The sequence below is a fragment of the Taurulus bubalis genome (genome assembly GCF_910589615.1).
Source record: "Taurulus bubalis genome assembly, chromosome: 19".
NCBI classification, from domain to species: domain Eukaryota; kingdom Metazoa; phylum Chordata; class Actinopteri; order Perciformes; family Cottidae; genus Taurulus; species Taurulus bubalis.
Window position 1 is genome coordinate 20,248,821 of NC_136607.1, and position 22,033 is coordinate 20,270,853.

The 22,033-nt window shown below is 41.0% G+C and overlaps 3 protein-coding genes across 3 annotated transcripts; 2 read left to right on the plus strand and 1 right to left on the minus strand.

Moving 5' to 3' along the window:
- Window positions 1-2,076: 2,076 nt before the first annotated feature.
- On the plus strand, window positions 2,077-6,371 carry tor1 (torsin family 1; the record flags this gene model as incomplete). The annotated part of the gene is made up of 5 exons (XM_079235697.1): window positions 2,077-2,278; window positions 3,480-3,745; window positions 3,836-4,011; window positions 4,832-4,959; window positions 5,039-6,371. The coding sequence occupies 5 exons, from the start codon at window positions 2,077-2,079 to the stop codon at window positions 5,281-5,283; spliced, it is 1,017 nt and encodes a 338-aa protein (XP_079091823.1). The 3' UTR covers window positions 5,284-6,371.
- A 1,303-nt stretch (window positions 6,372-7,674) lies between these two features.
- nsa2 (NSA2 ribosome biogenesis homolog) lies at window positions 7,675-10,530 on the minus strand. Its single transcript, XM_079235494.1, has 6 exons — window positions 10,392-10,530; window positions 9,254-9,441; window positions 9,018-9,168; window positions 8,690-8,869; window positions 8,327-8,519; window positions 7,675-7,895 (listed from the first exon to the last, which is right to left on the minus strand). The coding sequence occupies exons 1-6, from the start codon at window positions 10,392-10,394 to the stop codon at window positions 7,828-7,830; spliced, it is 783 nt and encodes a 260-aa protein (XP_079091620.1). The 5' UTR covers window positions 10,395-10,530; the 3' UTR covers window positions 7,675-7,827.
- A 529-nt stretch (window positions 10,531-11,059) lies between these two features.
- gfm2 (GTP dependent ribosome recycling factor mitochondrial 2) lies at window positions 11,060-20,645 on the plus strand (the record flags this gene model as incomplete). Its single annotated transcript, XM_079235250.1, has 20 exons — window positions 11,060-11,068; window positions 11,157-11,241; window positions 11,680-11,725; window positions 11,815-11,912; window positions 12,045-12,170; window positions 12,324-12,412; window positions 12,510-12,598; window positions 12,679-12,739; window positions 13,427-13,612; window positions 14,452-14,532; window positions 14,603-14,751; window positions 15,668-15,808; window positions 15,884-15,983; window positions 16,989-17,175; window positions 17,623-17,699; window positions 17,773-17,911; window positions 18,633-18,818; window positions 18,935-19,050; window positions 20,135-20,317; window positions 20,408-20,645. The coding sequence occupies 20 exons, from the start codon at window positions 11,060-11,062 to the stop codon at window positions 20,534-20,536; spliced, it is 2,277 nt and encodes a 758-aa protein (XP_079091376.1). The 3' UTR covers window positions 20,537-20,645.
- Window positions 20,646-22,033: the final 1,388 nt, after the last annotated feature.

The following is a 22,033-nucleotide window of genomic DNA, read 5'->3' on the forward strand; positions in this document are numbered from 1 at the left end:
GCCAAACTGCCGTTGCACCACACGCCTTTAAATCCAAGTGAAAAGATATCTTATTATTCATTTAGTTTATTTCTGTAAGGGAGATTTAAAATATTATGGTTTTGAAAGGCCTCTGTTCTAAGATCTATATCAATAATCTCACAGGCACAAGCAAACGCCAGAAACCTGGGTGGTCGTTCACCAAGAAAATAAATAAATAAAACAAACCGAATGTTTAGAAGAAGAAGAAGAAGAAGAAGAAGAAGAAGAAGAAGAAGAAGGCATTTCATTTTTAACACACTTTTCTTTCAAAATATATAGTAAAACTAATTAAAACATAGTTAAAACATAGTTAAAGAAAACCATAATAAAAAAAATTAATAGCTGACAATTAATTAACACAAAGTAAATAAAAAAAACATCTTTAAAACTTCTAATTTACATCAGCCTCAGATTTACTTATATGTGACTGATTAGAATCTTTTTCCAACAAATAAATAATACAAGAAAACACAATTTAAATAGGAGAAAAGCTCATTGCGTTCTTGTCTCAGTTATTACAGCATTTCATGTTCAAGACATGTCATTTTTGGCAAATGTGTAATAAACTATACTATATATATATATACATATATATATATATATATATATATATATATATATATATATATATATATATATATATACACACACACTATATATATACTATGCAGTGATGGAATAACAAGTACATGTATTTTACTGCTTTACTTAAGCATAAATATTATTGGTTGAGCGATGGGGTAATTAATATTACCTCCACCTTTACCAGCTGCCAAATTAAAGGGATGTACTATAATCCAATAATATCACATGATTCTGAAATGAGCTATTCTGCATTATAAATACTTTTGATACTTTAAGTATATTTTGATCCTGTATTTGGTTCCACATACAAAACCCTCTTTGTGTCGTGCAACTGCCCTCTGTTGGCAGGTGGGATTTTGATAGATCATTTCTTTTTTTTTAATAAGATGCCTTTAAGTAGTAATGTTACTTCTTGTGATTTGTGCACAACATTTTAAATAAACAGGCAGGGTGACTTAAACCTGCTGCAAGCCTGTGCCTGTTGAAGACGTTGTCTAATTGACCTGCTAAGCTCCATGGGCAAACTTAGGTTGGTGGGCTTCTATATACAAATATATATATATATATATATATATATATATATATATATATATATATATATATATATATATATATATATATATATAAAACAACATGAATAAATAAATACATAAATCCAGCAGATGAAGACTTTTAAGAACATAAAATCCACCTGAAAGTACTTGATTAATTGCATTCCTCCTTACCCCTTAGGCTACTCTTCTTCTCCAATGAAGCTAATCTCTGCACTATTTATAACTAATATAAATCATATTATAAATAATATTACTAATATTTGTCTGCACTATTTATAATATTTGTCTGCACTATTTTCTAATGTTTGTCAGCATTTTTTGAATTCCTAATAATTTCACTATTTCCATTCCTAATAATATTATAAATAATATTACTAATATTTTTCTGCACTATTTCTAATATTTGTCTCAGTCTGCACTATTTTCTACTATTTGTCTGCACTATTTCAATTCCTAATAATTCTACTATTTCTACTCAACAATATTACTATTACTATATAATATTACAATATTACTAAATTCCTACACGACCTTACACACACACATCTTGTTATGTTATTCCATATTACGGTTTTTTTATGTGGCAGAAAAAAAGTGTTTCAGTGAAATCATTGACATTTCCTGATTTAAACAAACAAAAAGGTAAAAAAATAAACAAACAAACCAGTGGGACAACAATTTAGTCTCAGGTGAACTTCACCTTCGGACTCTGACGTCACGTCGGCGCCGTGTGTGCATGGCAACCACAGCGCCTCCGCCGCCAGCAGCCTGTAACTGTGTTGACTCAGTCCGCTTTTTTGGGCAAACAATTTGACCCGCAGACGGGGACACTGCCTCTTTCTTTCTTCCTTTCTTTCTTTCTTCCTTTCTTTCTTTCTTTCTTTTTTCCCGGACACAACTCCGATGAAGCGGTGAGATGAACCCGCGGAAGAGCAGCGTCCTGCTGCTGTGGATGCTCGTCTGCTCCGGCGGCGTAACGGACGCGATCGAGCCCATTAGCACCAGCATCGCGGTGGGCATGGCCGCGGCTCTCACCGGGTTTCTAGCCAGCTACCAGAACATCTTCTACTATTTCCACGAGTGCTGTCGACCCGAGTGGATTTACTTGAACAGGACAGGTAACGCACGACCTCTTGTGATGCCCACACGGTTAGCTAACAGACGTTAAAGTTAGCTAGCTAGGTTAGCTAACTAGTTAACGGTTTACGTCAGTGACCCGTAAGGTAGCGAGACAAGTACCTGCGTTGTATAAACGTACATAGAGACAGTTAAAATGGTTTTATTTGGTCTATTTAACGCTAGTCGTCCATTCAAACATTTCGTATGTTGTGTGTTGAGCAGAGCGCGTTCGTCGCGCGTTTATGACGTATGCGGAAGTCCCCCCCCCCGTTTGCCGAGAAGCTAGCTAGTTCCGCGCAGATCGTCCCCCTCCGCGGTGGTATTATGATCGTTTTGAACAAAACAACAAACTACGACGGGGGTTTTAGCCGATTTCTACGATGAAGGCGACGCGCGTGTTTTTGCTGCTGCATGTTTTCTTGTCGGTCGGCGTGCTCGTGCACACGTTTGAGCCGTTCACGACGACGCTGGTGCTCGGTGTCGGAGCGGCTCTGGGCCGGACGATCTACAACTACCTGCACGAGAGCTGCGATCCGAAATGGATCGTCTTCAACGGAACAGGTGACGACGTGCAGCGCGTAGACTACTGTTTGTTTTAACGCGACAGACACACACACACACACACACCTGTAACATTAATAGTGTACGTTTAACGTGGAGTCTCGTGACTCGATCGTTTCTCACCGTTAAAACGAGAAACCTGCACGGTTGATTAACATATTTTGACATCTCCTTTCGGACGACAGCCACACCGTTTCCGTTCAGGCTTTCGGTCCGATTCCGGGTTGTATTGCTCAGATGTGCCGCCTCACCTGACACGTGCTGTACTTCAGTTACTTTGAGGAACTTTATTTAAAGTTACTGTAAGGAACCTTTTAACTGGTCGTGAAACGATTCTTGTTAGTTATTCGTATGTCAAACTTAAAGTTCCTCGTAGTCGTTTTAAGTTGCATGCCTTTAGTTGATTGTTTGGTTATACATGTCAGGGCATGCAAATACCCACCATCTTGTGCATTGTCCAGGTGGAGGGTTTGTAGAAAGGTGGTTCAGTCAGTCGTGTGCAGCCACTGATCCTGGTGGACTTTGTCTCCCTGCACCCTCTGATCCTGGTGGACTTTGTCTCCCTGCACCCTCTGATCCTGTACTTTGTCTCCCTGCACCCTCTGATCCTGGTGGACTTTGTCTCCCTGCACCCTCCAGGTCTCCAGCTGGACCTGGAAGCCAAACTGTTCGGGCAGCACATCGCGTCGCGCATCATCCTGAAAGCCGTGACCGGCTTCATGAGCAATGACAACCCGAAGAAGCCCCTGGTGCTCTCTCTGCACGGGTGGACCGGCACCGGGAAGAACTTCGTCAGTCAGATGATCGCTGACAACATCTACAAAGAGGGGATGGACAGCAGCTTCGTCCATATCTTCACGGCTGAACTTCACTTCCCACATTTGAGCCAAATTGACACTTACAAGGTGTGACGATGAACCCGGGTCAGATGGAATCTACTGAAACACTCTCTTCTGTTTGGCGTTTTGTATGAACATGCTGCTGTTTCTCCTCAGTCTCAGCTGCAGCAGTGGATCAAAGGCAACGTCTCCAACTGTGCGCAGTCCATGTTCATCTTCGATGAGATGGACAAGATGCACCCGGGCTTGATTGACAGCATAAAGCCGTACCTGGAATACTACGAGAAGCTGGATGGAGTTTCTTATCGGAAAGCCATCTTCATCTTCCTCAGGTGAAAAGCTGAACTTTGAACTTTAACCATAGAAAGATCTCGATCCAGGGAACACAAACATATCACTTGTCGGTTTTATAGATGCACATTCCTAGCAAGAACTTAACCCTCCTGTTACCTTTTAACTTTACTAACATCGTTTACCCGTGGGGTCAATTTGAACCTCGAGAAAATGATTAGAATTTAAAAAAAATCCGAAGTTTAAGTGTCCGGTACTTTATGTTTGTTTGTTGACGACCTAAATATCCTTTTAAATACAACAATCATCATGTAAATGTTATGTTTACCTGGTTGTCCCCATTAAATTAGGAAAAGTCATGAAATATGAGGCAACATTTTTTATTTTTAGACACGTTAAATATTAAATGGGGTCAAATTGACCCCAAAGATAACAGCAGTTAAAGAAAAGAAAAAAAACATGAGAAGTGTATGTATTAAAACTGGAGGTTTCTTAAGTTTCTCTGTTGAACAGCTAACTGTATGCGTCAACATCCCGAAAATGTGCACTTTTTAATGTCATTTTAGCAGAATCTTGACTGTTATTGAGCAGACGTTTGGCCGAGGTCTTCCAAATTGTTTTTGAATAACGAAAACACCTGTGGTGTGTTCAATGTATACACGTTTTGCACCTGAATGCAGCCTTTGATATCTGTTTGGTGTGTTGGGGCTCAAAGCCAGTTGTTTCCCATGATCTTAAAAAGTCAACGGAGCTGTGCAATAAATAAATACTTTCAACGTTTCCAAGATTCACTCGGTGAGAACAAAGACCTCCAATCCGAGGCAACTTCTAACACGTTCCCCGTTTCTGATCCTCCTCCAGCAACGCCGGAGGGGAGAGCATCACACAGACGACTTTAGATTTCTGGAAAGCGGGACGAGATCGAGAAGAGCTCGAGCTCAGTGATCTGGAAACGGTGCTCTCTCTATCGGTGTTCAACAACAAGAAAAGTGAGTCCAAAATCAATGTCCGCCTCCTTGATTCGCCGGGTGCAATTCCACTAACGTGTCCGTTACTCTCTTCCCGTAGGCGGCTTGTGGCACACGAGTCTGATCGACAAGAACTTGGTGGACTTCTTCGTCCCGTTCCTGCCGCTGGAGTACCGGCACGTGGCCCAGTGCGCCATGGCCGAGATGAAAGCCCGAGGGATGGAGCCGGACCGGGGCGTGGCGGACCAGGTGGCCAGAGACGTCGTCTACTTCCCCAAAACGGAGAGAATGTTCTCCGTCAAGGGCTGCAAGACGATAGCGAGCAAGTTGGACTACTACACATAAAGTCGGCATCCGATGGACGCTGCGTTCGATCACTATGTGCACTTTTAAAAAAAGAAGAAGAAGAAGAAGAAGAATAAAACTACGCTCTCAGCCAAATGACTAAATGGAGGAAGTCACGCCGACTGAACCGTGAGGAGGTTTCTCTGCGTGGAGGATTTCATCGAGCCTGCTCCCAGTTTGCATTTTGTTTACACTGAACTGTGGAGGCGGATGGAAGAGAAGTTATAGAAAAAATGAATAAGACTGCAATGCTTTCCTTCGTAGGGGGTTGAGGGGTCCGGTCGCTACTTCAAGTCTCAAAGGCCGGTTCGGTTTCCTGAGCTTCTTAATGACTAACTGGTCCCTCTGTCAGTAGAGCCATGGCACGCCACGGTTGTGCTTTTTCTTTTTTTATTGCATACTCTATATATGGATATGGATACTGGAAACACCTGCCTTAATTCTTTTTTTAATTTCACAACTTTTTAGATCTCCAGAGTTATTTTACACACATGTCCACACACGAGTTCAGCATTCGGTTGACATGAACATCAGCAAGATGTGTTTTCTCAACAGTGCAGCCACACTTTTAATATCTCATTTGATTTATATGATGCATTATGAATATATTGTGTTGTATATGAGTAATGAACACTGTCATTGATATTTATGTGTCCAGAGTGAAGTATTTCCAGTGGACTCAGTAGCTGCACTGTGTATGAACTTCGGATCAAGACTTGATTTTTATTCTTAAAAAAATGCAGATAGTTAGTACAAAATTCGAACGATGTTGTATATAACTGAGTTTCCAATTACTTAATTTAAAATTCCGCTCAAATGTTTTTCTTTCAAAACACACAATACCCTGCTATTAGATTTAGTTTTTAAAGAGGAGGACGTCGAGCGCGTGGAAGGAAAGGTTCTGTCTGACGGTTTAGTGACAGGTTTTGGAACCACAAAAAAAAAGAAAGTAATGTCTTCTGTATAAATGCTTATAGTTGCCTGCAGTTGAAGGAGCTTTTTGGGGACTGTGAAAGGACTTTGTTAGTGTGGATGGATGGAAAGCCAGCTGGTGAACGTCTCCGCTGTAAACAGAATAAAATAAATCACCAAAAACATGAACTTTTCTTGGTGTCACTGTTCATTATGATTTCATCTCTAGGTATAGACGTTATGAGAATGTTAAAGAAAAGCAGGGAACACCACAGATGTCATCTCACTGTGTTTATTATAACACTTCATTCCACATGCTCCTCTCTCCTCTTCATGAACTCCAGTCATTGATTACCACAGAATAGTTCTGTGGTAATCAAGAGTTATGTAATAATGGAGAAGCTTGCAAAACACTTGTGTGCAAAGGGCAACGCTCAGGGCCAAAATAAAGAAGAGGGCCACAGTTGTGACATCTTAAGGTAGAATAAAATGAATTAATAGTTAATTAATAAAATTAACTATGAAGTTAGTGTGAAGCGTCACAATATGCCGTCTGTAGTTCTGTTTTGCTACTTTCCTGTACATGTGACGTTCTCACAAACTGACTTGCATTCATTCTAATTCATAACAATGCAGTTTTATGTGTAGGTGCTGAAAGATATGCAAGTTTCTCTTGTGCATTTCACTCACCATGTTATTGGATACATTTTTACAGTGTCAGAATAAAGTATGCCAGCCTGTCGGACTTTCCACACATGAAATAGTTCATCATTCATTTGACGGTATTGTTCCAGAATCCACAGGTTAGTGCTCCGCCTGGCTCAGTCTGTGTGGTTTTGATGAGATTCATCCTGCAGCTTCAGATGTGTTGTTAGAAGCTACAAACTCATGAGCTGCTTCCTGTCCATCAATCCCCCAAATAACTCAGGGAGGAAGAGGAAGGAGCTCGTTAGAGAAGACAAGTGGTGGTTTACTCCCTGTGACTTTCTATGAAAATCAGATTACAGTCGCACTAGAATACTGACAAGTAGATCTACTTGCTCTTATGAAACAGGTAAGATCATATAATGGGCTTTTTTTCTAATGTCTTAACTATTTGGGAGTTAAATAGCTCTCTTATTGACAGAAAATACGAGAGAATACCTGCTCAACATAAAAGGAAACCCATGAGACAAACACATATTTATTCAAGTCATTAAAGTTAATCCAGTATCTCAACTAGAGCGTCTTTGTTCCCAATAGCTCACATTGTACGCCTTTTACTTTCAAGGGCAATTTACGACCAGTAATCAGTCCACACTATCTTTACATCCACACTCCTACCTGAACTGTGAAGATCTCTACAATAAGCCCCGCCTTCTTTAACAGCTTTCTTCATCAGGATATCAGCAAGGCTCTGTGTTAGTGGTTTTCAGCAAATAACTGGCGTGACTGTTGTCTTATAATATGGAGCACATAACATAACATGGACAAAAAGTATCTGGTGTCATATCAAGTTTATTTATTTCCATATTTACCACAATAATCACCACGTGTTCTTCTTCCGTTACAAAATCTGTTGCGTTGCTCAGAGTGCAGCGTCGGCGTTCTTCCCGTCTGATGTGAAGCCCACCGGCATAAAGGTCAAGAGTCTTATACCAGCAGGACTGCATTAATGCAGCCATCATTCTCTGGGTTATTTGTCACCTGGGCATATTTACCTGGGAAGTGAAAGAGATATTTTAGTTACAACATTATCACGTCACTGTAGTGCATGTAAACCCACCGACTAATGCACAAGGTTCATACACATTCTGACCAATGGGTTTCATGACTTTAGACCAAATGTCCATGACAAACATTTAGTGAAATGTGGGTGTAAACAGTAAAAAGTGAGTAAATGTAGTATTTAAACTAACAATGAGAACACAAAGCATACAGTAAACCTTAAATGAGACAATAGTTTGATTAAAAGAATAAACATTTATATAGATGCCTGTATGTATGCCTGCTTATATTTTGAGTCTTTTTAAAAGCATATTCATTATTTCAAACTCAGCGTAAATGAACACATGAATATAACACATTTACATGACTTTTACAGGTTTTCCATGACCGTAAGAACGCTGAATGCATTCATGGATTCACTCACCCCAGACCACCTTTCCTCCTTGCGTCACCAAGCCCAACTCGCTGACGTTGACCTCGATGACCGTTCCTTTGGTGATGACTCCTAGAGAGGTGTAGAGCGGCGAGGAGGGGTTCTTCTTCACGCCGAGGATGGGAAGGCAGAACGTGGCCTTCAGCTCCGGATGTGTGACGTGAGCTTTCTTAAAACGCAAACCCTAAAGTGGAATAAAGAGAGGGAGGTCCTTTGGGAGTCAGGCACTTGATTCTAAACAGAAACTCAACATTAGGGCTTAACGCATGTGAAGAGTCAGTATTGCATTGAGACATTTAGTGTTTTCAACGTGACAGACGATGCATTTCAAGTCTAAATGTACAGAAATCTCACCATGGGTCTGATGAAACGCTCATATTTGGGAGGTTTACGGGTGAAGCCGTCGCCGACAAAGGTAACTTTGGTGACCATTCTCTTCCAGGCTTTCTTTTGTCTCTTTCCAGTTCTGATGACTTTGAGCACTTCCGTCTCTCCCTGCGCTCGCACCTTTGGCAGGGGAACCTCCCATTTGCCCTTCGGAGAACATGACAAAGTTGCGATTAGAAACATGCTGTGATATTTCCACACATCTATGTCGTTACAATATACTTAAAAAAATGAAAAATATGTTTCGCAAAAAAAGCAGGAGACTGCTGACGAGTCTTCATCGTGGGGTACTTACAGCCTTCTCTTTCCTCTTCTGTTTGATCATGTTGGAAAGGATCTTAGCGCGGGACTGGCCCTCTCTGTCCAATAGGTAGGCGGGCACGGCTCCCTCTGGGGTCTTGTCGTCGTTCTTCTGCTTGGTCTTCCTCTGTTCGTGCATTTTGAGGCTGCAAAGATACAATTGAGAATTGTTTAGCTGTTGATTTGGAGAGGTTTCATAAAGGCATGCCTGGATTTCCTGTATATACTCACGTCTTCTTCATCTGGATCTTCTCTGAATGCCTCTGCTTGTGGTACAGTTTGGCCTTCAACCCGATCATCTTCCTGGCTTTATGCGACCGCGCGTGGACCTCACGGCTCTCCCTCTTCCTCTTCCTCTCATCGTGGTCCAGCCGGCAGCCATGCCGCTTGCGATGCAACTCAATGTGCTCGTTCTGGGGCTACAAAAGGGAAAACGAAGATAAAAAAATGTATTTAGCTTCCTTATGAACTGTAAAAATTGCAAAGATGCGGAGCAGAAGTCTACAGATTCCAGTTGAGTGAAAACTACTTAACTCAAAGTTGCTAATTTTAACACCTAGCATCTGGTATTGATCTTGAGTGACAAACAGTACTTCTATAATGGGCTTTAAATGCTTCATTTATTTTAAGAAGCCGTCCTTATTTAAACTGACACATTTCAATTATCTAGAAATCTATTTATATATGTCAACATATCAACAACTTATTTTTTTTTTAGGACAATTTCCCCAAAACAGTGTGACGATTGTATTCTTCACTCTGTTTTATGTTTAAATAATGTTTATAATGTTGTAAATGGAAGACAAGTGGCTTGGGGTTGTTGGTTGGACACAAATATAGCAAATGATGGCAAATGTATTGACTTGATAGTTTAGCACTCAATCAATAATCAGAAGTATTGACAATTGCAGCCCAGAATCTATTCAGTCCTCGTTTATGCAAACAACGCAAACAAAAGCAATTCAGCTAGATTACCGCTTTAGACAAAACCCCCAAACATGTAGATATTATAATTAAATGCATCATCAATCAGATATACACTGAATAACACGTCATGAATATTCACACAAGTTTACGTAATAACGTGACTTCAAGACGTTAATGTACGAAACTAAGCTCAGACACACAAAAACAAAGCAAAACATATGATTGGTAAACAAGTAAGCTGACTTTCACGTTCATACAACTATTATTCATAAAGATTTTTTGTCAGAGGAGGTCAAAAGGTTTTAATATAAACAACACCGGAGAAGAGCAGCACGTCACCCTGCCACATGTGAACCAAAGCTAATGCTAGCACGACATGCTAACCTGCTTCAATGCCTGATTTAAAGTTGTACAACGCAATTAAAAACTATTTTCTTCTTACCATTTTGTGTCTGAGTAGTTACGTATTGCAGTGAATACGGCGCAGGTGGTATTAGTCGGCAAAAACGCCGAGTATTTGGTGTTTTTCGCTTGGGGCTGGGGTCGTTTCGATGTTGTTATCCCCGTAGCCGAGACTTAGAGGAAGTACGTCATCCGGAAGCAACGGATTGTCCGTCAGGTTAATATAACCGGCCTCGGTTTAACACACCTTTTACCGTGACACCGAAATGGGTTAAAGACAAACTAGGTGTTTTTTAAAATACACATTTAACTAATGATAGCTGTCTAACTTTATACACGTATGTTAAGCATTTCTTACAATAGTTTATATTGACGGATCGACTAGCCACACATGTTTGTTTCGCGGGATGTATTTTGGAGACGTACATTATGAAAGCGTGACATTTAATAGCAGAGATCATGTTGTTTTGTAGGACTCGTTAATGCTTTAATGTGATTTATTGTGATACATTAATTTATCTACTGGTTATAGCTATACGTCTCCCTCTTTTTTATGTTTTTATCTGACATTATCATGACTTTGACTGCAATGTTGCTCCACAATGGTTCGTCCAAAGCTCAGGCTGATTCTGAAGAAAAAGATTAGAAGATAAATTATTAGATAAATCATTAAAGATGCGTGTCAGAGCCGGTCGGGCATTCAGCAGGATGCTTTGGGTAAGGAACACTCTGCCAAGCTCAGTGATAACCGTGATATATTCTCTTAATATCACGTTGACTTCATCACAAGGTCGTTTATTTACAGGGAAGGTCTTTATTAACCGCTGGACTCCAGTGCTGCAGCTGTAGAGTGAGCTGTCATGTAAAAAGACACTACGGCTTTCTTGCAGGTACGTTGTTCTCATCAATAGATCCGTAATAATCAGCGGTGGGAAATAAGTATTCAGATCCTTTGTATAAGTAAAAGTATTAATACCATGTTATGAAAATATTCCACTACAAGTAGATGTTCAGAGCATCTGCTACTGAAGATCAGACATATTATAAGATATGAAAGCTCCAGAAGAGCTACCAAATGTCAGTTTCTGTTTGCAAGGTCAAGTGTGACATTTAAAACTCAATATATTCTTTTTTGGGGTGTAATTTCAGTTTTAAAACTTCACGTTGTTCTGTTGCCTCTTGTGATGTGCTTTAGTTTGTATTCTTGACATTGCATTGAATAAATTACAAAAGCTTCAATCAGTTAGATTACAGACAACATAGTCAGTAATTTAAATGTATACTTAGCGTCAGATCATCACTATTGTACTTCATGTTTACTGTCACAGATGATGTCAAATCGCTGAAGGCTGTGGTCAATCCTGATATATCCAAGTACGTAACTGAAATATACAGGCAGTTCTTTGAAATGCTGTTTCGATTCAGCTCCGGGCTCCGTGTTAACTCCTGCTCTGTTTCTGCAGAATCCGAAACATTGGCATTATGGCCCACATCGATGCAGGAAAGACAACCACCACAGAAAGGATGCTTTACTACTCCGGCTACACGAGAGCACTGGGAGGTGAGTCGGATGGTAAAAACAAACAAGATGAGGACACAGTGAATTCTTTATTTGCCATGGAAGATACATGTATACATAAATAAATACATTCCCTGCTAGTTTGTGTCTCTTTTGCTACTTTGTTGCTTCCAGATGTGGACGATGGGGATACAGTCACAGACTTCATGGCTCAAGAGAGGGAGCGCGGCATCACCATACAGTCGGCAGCAGTCACGTTTGATTGGAAAACTCATAGAATAAACCTCATAGACACCCCAGGTTGGAATGCCATCCTTGTGAGAATATCACATATATATATAAGGAGCAGCCCCTCAAACGTGTGTGTGTGTGTGTGTGTGTGTGTGTGTGTGTGTGTGTGTGTGTGTGTGTGTGTGTGTGTGTGTGTGTGTGTGTGTGTGTGTGCGCTCCCAGGACACGTGGACTTCACTCTGGAGGTGGAGCGGGCGCTTCGTGTGCTCGATGGGGCCGTTGCCGTGTTTGATGCTTCTGCCGGGGTCGAGGTGAGCGCACTGCTTTCAAACGGCTTCTTCTTTGGTGGTGTTGTGTAATCGGCGGCACTTTGAACACGTCGCTACTGTTGCTTTAAAACCCCAACAGGCTCAGACTCTGACTGTGTGGAGACAAGCGGAGAAGCACCACGTCCCCTGTGTTTGTTTCCTGAACAAGATGGATAAGCCTGCAGCAAAGTGAGGGACCGAACACAACCTTGTTTTTCTTATTTCTCAAAAGGAAACTTTATTTAACTAGAAACTGTCTTTTTTTCCAGCCTAAGTTTTTCCATCGAGAGCATAAAACACAAGTTAAAAGCCAATCCAGTCCTCCTTCAGGTAGGCAACATGCCATTAACGATGGGGATTCAGAGTGACTGTGAATTATTTCATGACATTATCAGATTATCACATAAAACTGTGATTATAAAGTACTCAGGTCTTTTACTTGAGTCAATGTGCTAATATCACAGTGTAGAAGTTCTCTCTAACAAGTAAAAAGTCATGCATTTAAAATGTTTCTTCAGTAAAAGTTAAAAAGTATTAGCATAAGAATGTACATAAAGTACCCAAAGTAAAAGTATTAATGCAGAATGTCCCATTTCAGAATCATATGCATTATATTATTGGATTATAGTTTCTGGAACATGAATGAGTTCATCACTTGATGCCGCTGTTAAAGGGGAAGATCATTTTGATTACTTTATATACTGCTGCATAATATCAGAATGTATTAGTTAATTTATAAGTTATATATTATAACAATCTAAATCTGCAAAGTAACAAGTAACTAAAGCTGTCAAAAAGTATAAGTAGCATCATTTAAATAGAAAGTGCCTGAAAATTGTATTTAAGTACGAGTAAATCGACTTAAATACACTTCACCACTCATTAGTAGTTCACTGTTAAGTCATCATTTATATTGTATTACTGTATATATTGCAATGATTCAATCTAAAAACAAGCTATAGAGAGAAAGAATACTTTTATTACGTCGCCATGTGACGTCGCCGTTCCGTTTCACAGATTCCCGTCGGCAGCGGTAAAAGCTTCTCCGGCGTGGTCGACTTGCTGACCCGCCGGAAGCTGACGTGGAAGCTAAGATCCACGAGAGACGACGGACAAGTGTTCCAGAGCAAAGCTCTCGACCAATCGGACGAGCCGGAGCTCCTGCAGGAGGTCGGCGAGGCCCGGGCCGCTTTGATTGAGCAGGTACACGTCCCGACACTGGAAATATGTAGATTGTATGCTTTGTATTCTCACTGTTAGTTTAAATACTACATTTTCTCACTTTTTACTGTTTACACCGAGATTTCACAAAATGTTTTGTCATGGAAATTTGGTTAAAAGTCATGGAAATGTGGTTTAAAGTCATGTGGTTAAATGTGGTTAAAAGTCATGGAAATTTGGTTAAAAGTCATGTGGTTAAATGTGGTTAAAAGTCATGGAAATTTGGTTAAAAGTCATGGAAATGTGGTTAAAAGTTATGGAAATGTGGTTAAAAGTTATGGAAATGTGGTTAAAAGTTATGGAAATGTGGTTTAAAGTCATGGAAATTTGGTTTAAAGTTATGGAAATGTGGTTTAAAGTCATGGAAATGTGGTTTAAAGTCATGGAAATGTGGTTTAAAGTCATGGAAATGTGGTTAAAAGTCATGGAAATTTGGTTAAAAGTCATGGAAATTTGGTTTAAAGTGATGGAAATGTGGTTAAAAGTTATGGAAATGTGGTTTAAAGTCATGGAAATGTGGTTTAAAGTCATGGAAATGTGGTTAAAAGTCATGGAAATTTGGTTAAAAGTCATGGAAATTTGGTTTAAAGTGATGGAAATGTGGTTAAAAGTTATGGAAATGTGGTTTAAAGTCATGGAAATGTGGTTTAAAGTCATGGAAATGTGGTTAAAAGTCATGGAAATTTGGTTAAAAGTCATGGAAATGTGGTTAAAAGTTATGGAAATGTGGTTTAAAGTCATGGAAATTTGGCTAAAAGTTATGGAAATGTGGTTTAAAGTCATGTGTCTGCCTCCGGTTCATGTCCCTGTTCGGCCCACAGGTCGCTGATCTGGACGATGAGTTTGCTGAACTCTTGCTGACCGATTTCGGCGACAATTTCGACGCCGTTTCCTCCGTCAAAGTAAGTGTTGCGTTGCAGACGAGCCGGTGAAGCTCCGTGAGTTCCCTGACCGCTGCTCGTGCGTCCCCAGCTGCAGGAGGCCGTGCGGCGGGTGACTCTGGCCCGTCGAGGCGTCCCGGTGCTCTGCGGCAGCTCCTTGAGGAACAAAGGCGTTCAGCCTCTTCTGGACGCCGTCGTCGCCTACCTGCCCGCCCCGGATGAGCGGCACCACGACCTGGTGTGAGTGACCTGACCTGAGCTGCTGTGACTCAGTTACATAAAGGCTTCCAGCATGATCGCGTCCAGGTTCTGAGTTCCAATACTGTTTTCATCATATTATTTATTGCCTTTGTGCATTTTCTCTTAAGACATCCACAGCTATGAGGATCTTTTGTTGTATCTTGACTTTGTCGGCTATGAACTTAACGACAGGATATGTTTATTTTTAATGTTTTTGTCACAACAAACGGACACAAAACACTTAATAACACTTTAATCACTTTGGCCACTTTAATTACGTTCAACTGGTGCAATATAAATACATTTAAATACTTTTTTAATACTTTTTATTCTGTCTGTATATTTAATATTGCTATTGTGGATTATTTTTCTTCTTTACTGTTTATTTATGTTACTTTATTTGTATTTACTATGTGTCTCTTGCTGCTGTAATCCTGCAATTCCCCCACTGAGGGACTAATAAAGGATTGTCTTATCTTATATTAACATTAAACATAAATACAAAAATGAGGTCAGTAAAAAAACAACGAAAGAAAAACTAGAAAATACACTCACCCCGACACCCTTTCATGATATTTTACATGTACATTCACATCCACAGCCCTGCATATTACTGCATTTTCCTGAACACACATATCTCACGAGGACTTGACTCCTCCTCTAATTTATAATAAATACCATTAGATTTATCCACGCTTGATCAGCTTGGCTGGAACTGTTCTTTATCCTGGCTATCGTATGTTTCTGTCATGAGTTTGAGTCGGTCTGTGATGTTTCTTTTGTTTTCAATCTTGATGAACACGAACGAGCAAAGACTCAAATCCTGCTGTAATGTGCCTTTAATGAATATGCGCTGCTTTAGTGAATATAATGTTATATTCCCCCCGATGGAGACGTAACTCTGCTCCTCCTGCAGCCGCTGGTACGAGGGCGACTTGTGTGCGCTGGCCTTCAAGGTTCTCCACGACAAGCAGCGCGGTCCTCTGGTGTTCCTCAGGGTTTACTCCGGAACTCTGAAGCCACAGACGGCGGTGCACAACCTCAACAGGAACAGCACGTACGTAGCTTCCATTGCATCGCCGCCTTGACCCGAATCACGACGCCGCCAACCCTTCCTCTGTGTCGTGTGCAGCGAGAGGATGAGCCGGCTGCTGGTGCCCTTCGCCGACCAGCATGTAGAGATCCCCTTCATGACGGCGGGGAACATCGCGCTGACGGTTGGACTGAAGCAGGTAGAGCGGCACGCGGCTGAAGCCGTTACACTCACTGTGTTTGACCCAAACCATGTGCTACCCATGCGTTACCTCTGTATGCAGACGTCACCTGAGGACAGGCAGGTGTGGGGGATCAGGCGCTCTGGGGTTCCCTCTACCCGTTCTTCAAGTAGTCGTATGAACCCCCTATGAGTGCTAATAGTTGTGTTATTTTATATCATTTTTTTCAGAATTTAGTTGTGGAAAGAATGCATATTTTCAAATTACTCTCTTTTATAACATATTTGTATCATAACTATAAACATCCGGCATGATCTGAGCAAGATTCTTCCAGATGCTTCAAGGCCTAAACAACAACCTGCAGAGTTGTACGACTCCTCTTTGTAAAGATAATGACTTAAATAATCAGAATCTGCAAGAAAAATCACAATAAAACGAAGCATCAGGGAGTTACCATGGAGTTTTAGTCAAAAAACTGTTCAAAATATGTCAAAGTTATAAGCTTTATGCCTTTTCACCATATGTTTGGGGCATGCTGGGTATTAACAGTCGCATAAAGGTCTGACTCAGGCGAGTGGCGCAGTCTAAGAAACTTCCCACCATCACAGAAGCCGGCAGAGTCGATACACGGATCAAGGAAGTAGGAAAAAAACAGTCCGGGTGCATTTGGGATTTTTCCGGGACTAATACACAAAACCGAAAGATCTTACAGGGTTTATGTAATTACATAAACTTAATGATAAGTTAAATTTTTTCTGTTCGGATAGATCTCTTGACAGAAGGCTTTGCTGTATTTCATCAATTTAAATGAAGTTAATCAACGTTGTGGTTCCGGAGACACTTGAGGCTCCGGGGTCAAAGAGGTGAAGATGAGTTTCATTTATCTTTCTGTTGCAGTTATGCAATAAAAGTATTGAAGTTGATTTGCTGACCGCTCCTCCACACACACACACACACACACACACACACACACGTGATATTCTCCAAAAAAAAAAAGGTTTATTTGTGTTCTACCACAACTAGACGGTGACCGGAGACACCATCGTCTCCTCCAGAGCGGCGGCGGCGGCGGCGGCGCGTCGAGCCCGAGAGGACGGCGGCGCCGGGGACAAGCGGGCGGAAGACGTGAGCGTCGTCCTCTCAGGGGTGGAGGTCCCGGACCCCGTCTTCTTCTGCACCATAGAACCGCCCACCATGGCCAAGCAGGCTGGTCAGTGACAAGTTACAGCTTTTATGCATTCATTTTGCACAATTCAAATTATAAAATAAACAAACATAGCAGAGATACATTCATATCACAGTGCAGGGAGAGGCAAAAAGCCAACTGGGCTTATTTGAAGCCTCCACCTATATAATATTAAACATTTTACAAACATAAAATGAAATATGCATAAGGCAGACAACAAAAGAAAAGTAGTGTGTGCATGTGAAAGTACGCATGGCTTGTTTCTTCTTCACTGTTTTTTATATTACTTGATTTTTCTTACACTGCTGCTGTAATCCTGTATTTCCCCTCTGCGGCACTAATAAAGGATGATCTTATCTTATCTTTAGAGATGTTGGGTTATAGCTCTGCTGTATTTCCTCAGCAGTAGTCATGCTCCAAGTCCCCATGAGTGAACTTGTACTCACTACCACACTTTTATTTCCCTGAAAGATCTTGAGAATGCACTGAACTGCCTCCAGAGAGAAGACCCCAGCCTTAAGGTCCGGGCGGACCCGGACTCCGGCCAGGTAAGAGCCTCCTGGGATCAGCCGGCGGTTACTTTGGTCGGAGCAGAAGTCAACTCCTCGTCTCCGTCCTCAGACGGTCCTGTGTGGGATGGGAGAGCTGCACATCGAGATCGTCCACGACCGGATCAGACGAGAGTACGGCATCGAGACTCAGCTGGGGCCGCTGCAGGTGGCCTACAGGGAGTCCATCCTCCACAGCGCCTCCACCACGGGTACAAACCAGCATGTGGTCCTTTGTCTCTGCAACATGCTGAACTCCTTCCAGCTGAGGCTCCTGTGCTGGATCCTCAGTGGTGGAATGAGGACAGCAGGAAGTCTCTACGTCTTCTTTTTCGACTTTACCTTGATTAAGGAAAGTAGCACCTAGGTAGCACTTACATGTACCTTACCGATAGCACTTTGTAGTGTAACTGTCTGAGTTTGAATGCACTGATTGTAAATCTCTTTGGATAAAAGCGTCAGCTAAATGAAATGTATTCAGGGTTCTTACGCTCATGGAAAACCTGGAGCAGTCATGGTCATTTTAAAATGTTTTTTTCCAGGCCTGGAAAAGTCCGTGAAAAAAAAAGAAATCCCAAAGTTTAGTAAAAGTCATGTAAATGTGTTATATTCATGTGTTCATGTCGTTCATTTACGCTGAGTTTGAAATAATGAATATGCTTTTAAAAGAAAGACTCAAAATATAAGCAGGCATCTATATAAATGTTTATTCTTTTAATCAAACTATTGTCTCATTCATTTGAGTCATTTAAGGTTTACTGTATGCTTTGTGTTCTCATTGTTAGTTTAAATACTACATTTACTCACTTTTTACTGTTTACACCCAGACTTCACTAAATGTTTGTTGTGGACATTTGGTTTAAAGTCATGGGACATTGGTCAGAATGTGTGTGAACGCTGTGTAATGTAAAGTAATGAAATGTAATTCTCTAGACACGCTGGACCGTACGGTTGGGGAGCGGCGCCACGCGGCCTCGGTGGAGCTCGCCGTCGCTCCGCTCGCCGTCTCCGCTCCGGGCGACTCGTGTGAATTAGTTTTCTCGGAGCATTTGGAGACGCAGCTGTCGGCAGAAATGAAGCAGGCCGTGGAGAACGGCGTCCACAGCTCATGGCATCACGGTACCGTCCGACACAACTGAAGTTCTCCTCTTGCAAACTTGCTTTGCCCTTTTTTGTATGAATTCATTCAGAGCGTTTAGCTCTGTGACTCGTTGTCGTGTTGTTCCGTCCCTCAGGTCCGCTGCTGGGTTCTCCTCTGCAGGGCGTGGCTACGAGGATCCAGGGCGTCCGCCTGGAACCGGGAACCTCTGTTGCCATGGTGTCCGCCTGCGTGTCCCGCTGCATGCTGAAGGTACACCTTTATCACAGCGGTGCTCAAACTGTGGGGCGCACCCCTCTAGTGGGGCGCCAAGGTATTGCATGTCTTTTCTTTTTCTTCCAATTTTGGCTCTAGACCTTTTTTTTCTTTTCCCCTGTGTTTGAGTCGTCGTAGGAACCGTAAATTTATTCCAATACTTATGTTTATTGTATGTATTTGTTCAGCTAAGTCTTGGGAAAGAAATGCATGCAACTTTTAAAAGATATTTTGAGCATAACTATGAACATCCAACACGATATGAGCAAGATTTCCCAAAAATGCCTCCTGGAGCGGTCACCGGGTTTATCAAACTGTATTAAGGCCCTAACAACAGCCCACATACGAATAACACACCTTTCTGGAAAGATTAGGACCTAAAGAATCAGAATATGTAACAAAAACATAATAGAACACAGCATTTAGGTGTTCAAAGGAGTTTCAGTCAAAAAACGGTGTCGTTCGGTTCAAAAATGGAGTTTACTAAATACTTAGCCTGAACGGTTACTTTAATGTTTCACAGCAGATTCAGTTTCTCACAACTTAAATGAAGTTAAACAACGATGTGGTTCCAGAGATAATATGTTGTTGTTGTTTGTCTGATAATAGGCGCAGGGGGATTTTCACACAGTTTTTAAAGGGTTAAAAAAATAATCCTTTAGTTATTATCTTAAACAGATATTCAGTGTAAAACAGGTTAATTGAAGCCACAATAAAGTAATTTTTAGCCAAATATTAGCTATTTTTTGCACAGATTTAACTTTATTTACACTGTGATTGCACATTTTATTTGTTTTTGTCTGATGGAGCAATCCAGGTTTACTTGAAAGTGATTTTAATTTTCTTTCTTTTTAATTTATTTGAAAAAGCACGGATGGAGTCACAAGCATGGACCGTTTTTTTTTACTGTTTAGTTTGGGCAGGTGGGGCGTGAACATTTGTCTTCCTCTTACAAAAACAAGTTTGAGACCGGAAATGCACCCGGACTTGTAGAGCGCTTTTCTAGCCTTCGCTTTAACGCTACATGACATCATTCACCCATTCACCCATTCACCCCCTGGCGGTCCTGCCCGGGTCTCAGGCCCTGCGGCTGGCGGGGGGCCGGGTCCTGGAGCCGGTGATGTCCCTGGAGGTGACGGTCGGGGAGGAGCGGCTCGGCTCCGTGTTGGGCGACCTGGCCCAGAGACGAGGGACCGTCCGGGACATCCAGAGTCGCCACGACGACAAGGTGCTGCTCGCAACCGTGCCCCTGGCTGAAATGATGGTGAGGGGACCGGCGGTTCGAACCCTTTGTGTGTCGTTTTGGGGGTTAAATTGGCCTCGGTTTGCTACTCGTACCGGTTTGTTCCAACAGGGCTACTCCACCGTCCTGAGGACGCTCACATCCGGCACCGCCTCCTTCTCTCTGGAGCTGGACTCCTACGAGGCCATGAACCCGCAGGACCAGAGCGCCCTGCTCAGGAGAGTCGCTGGTCTGCTGTGACCCGGTTCTGACCCGACCCGGTTCTGACCCATGTGAAGCTGTTCAGCAGTGGGACCAATCTGTGCAGCTGTTCGTAGCATGACTCCTCTACAGGAAAGAGCTCACCAAAGGGAACAATGTTCTCAGCTGGATGCAAAATAAATTAATGCACAAATATTTCATGACGTTTTTTTCTTTTCTTTTAGAATATGAAATAAAAATGCCTTTAAATATACAAAACTATATTATAACTTTTGCCATGCTACAGTATGGCTTTAATTTTCCATGTTTCCAATATACATATATATAGTTTTTCTCAACATACTATATTATGACTTTTTATGATCTTTTTGGACATACTATGTATGTAAATATTATTTGAATGCCATGACAATGCTATTTATTAATTAGTTATAATTGTGTTAAACTGTTTTTAAAACTATTATGACAGTTTGACATAATATACTATGACTTTACTTTATTTTACATGTTATGGGTTAGAATCGTAGACCATATGGGACATTCACACGTTTCTAATAGGACTTTTTTCAACACTATTCTATGATTGTAATGATCTTTTAAAAAACCCAGGTGGCCCGGGTTCAACTCCTGGTATGGGAATTATTGTTTAAAATGATTCTAAAGCATGATTTAAAAAAAGTTAACAGTCATATTATGTCAGAAAAAGGTCACAGTATAGAATACCAAAATAAAAGTTGTAGTATTATGTCTCAAAGCAGTTGTAAAAGATCATGAAAGTCATAGTATAGTTAGACCATATGGGACATATTTACATGTTTCTAATTACTTTTTCCGACATATTCACTATGACTTTTATGATCTTTTTAAAAACTTTTAACATAATACTACCACTTTTTCAGCATTCTATACTACGACAATTTGTTGACATAGCATACGACTGTTTTGAATTACTTTTTTTAACAGAATATGCTATTACTTGACAAAGAATAGACTCATATTAAAACCTAATTCCCATACCGGGAGTTGAACCCGGGCCACCTGGGTGAAAACCAGGAATCCTAACCGCTAGACCATATGGGACATATTTACTCATTCTTATTATTACTTTTCTTTGATATACTCTACTATGATTTTCATGATCTTTTACAACTGCTTTGAGACATAATACTACAACTTTTATTTTGGTATTCTATACTGTGACCCTTTTTCGGCCTAAAGTCCTTTTCATGCTGAATATGTTGCAGCTGAATAAATAAGGTGATCTGCGATGCATTAACATAACTGAATACGCACATGTCATGATATTCAGATTTCCTGGTGTTCTATATGAAGCAGCGATGTCATAAATCTGTTAATTCAAACTGCGTCACTTTCAATCTGAATAATGTTTGTAGGCGTCTCCGTATTTGTCTAATATTATAGTTTTCTCTCGTCTCCTTGACCTCCAAAATCTAAAATCGGTTCATTCTTGAATCCAAATGGAAAAAGAATAATTCAAAATTCACTCCAGGTATTCTTGAGTTTTCTTATTATTCC

Excerpts from the sequence above, each read along its gene's own strand:
- nsa2 (XM_079235494.1), bottom strand. Across the intron at positions 9,169-9,253 it reads AAGATCCAGATGAAGAAGAC|CCTCAAAATGCACGAACAGA; the intron begins GTGAGTATATAC and ends GTATCTTTGCAG. Across the intron at positions 7,896-8,326 it reads AGGAGGAAAGGTGGTCTGGG|GTAAATATGCCCAGGTGACA; the intron begins GTGAGTGAATCC and ends TTCACTTCCCAG.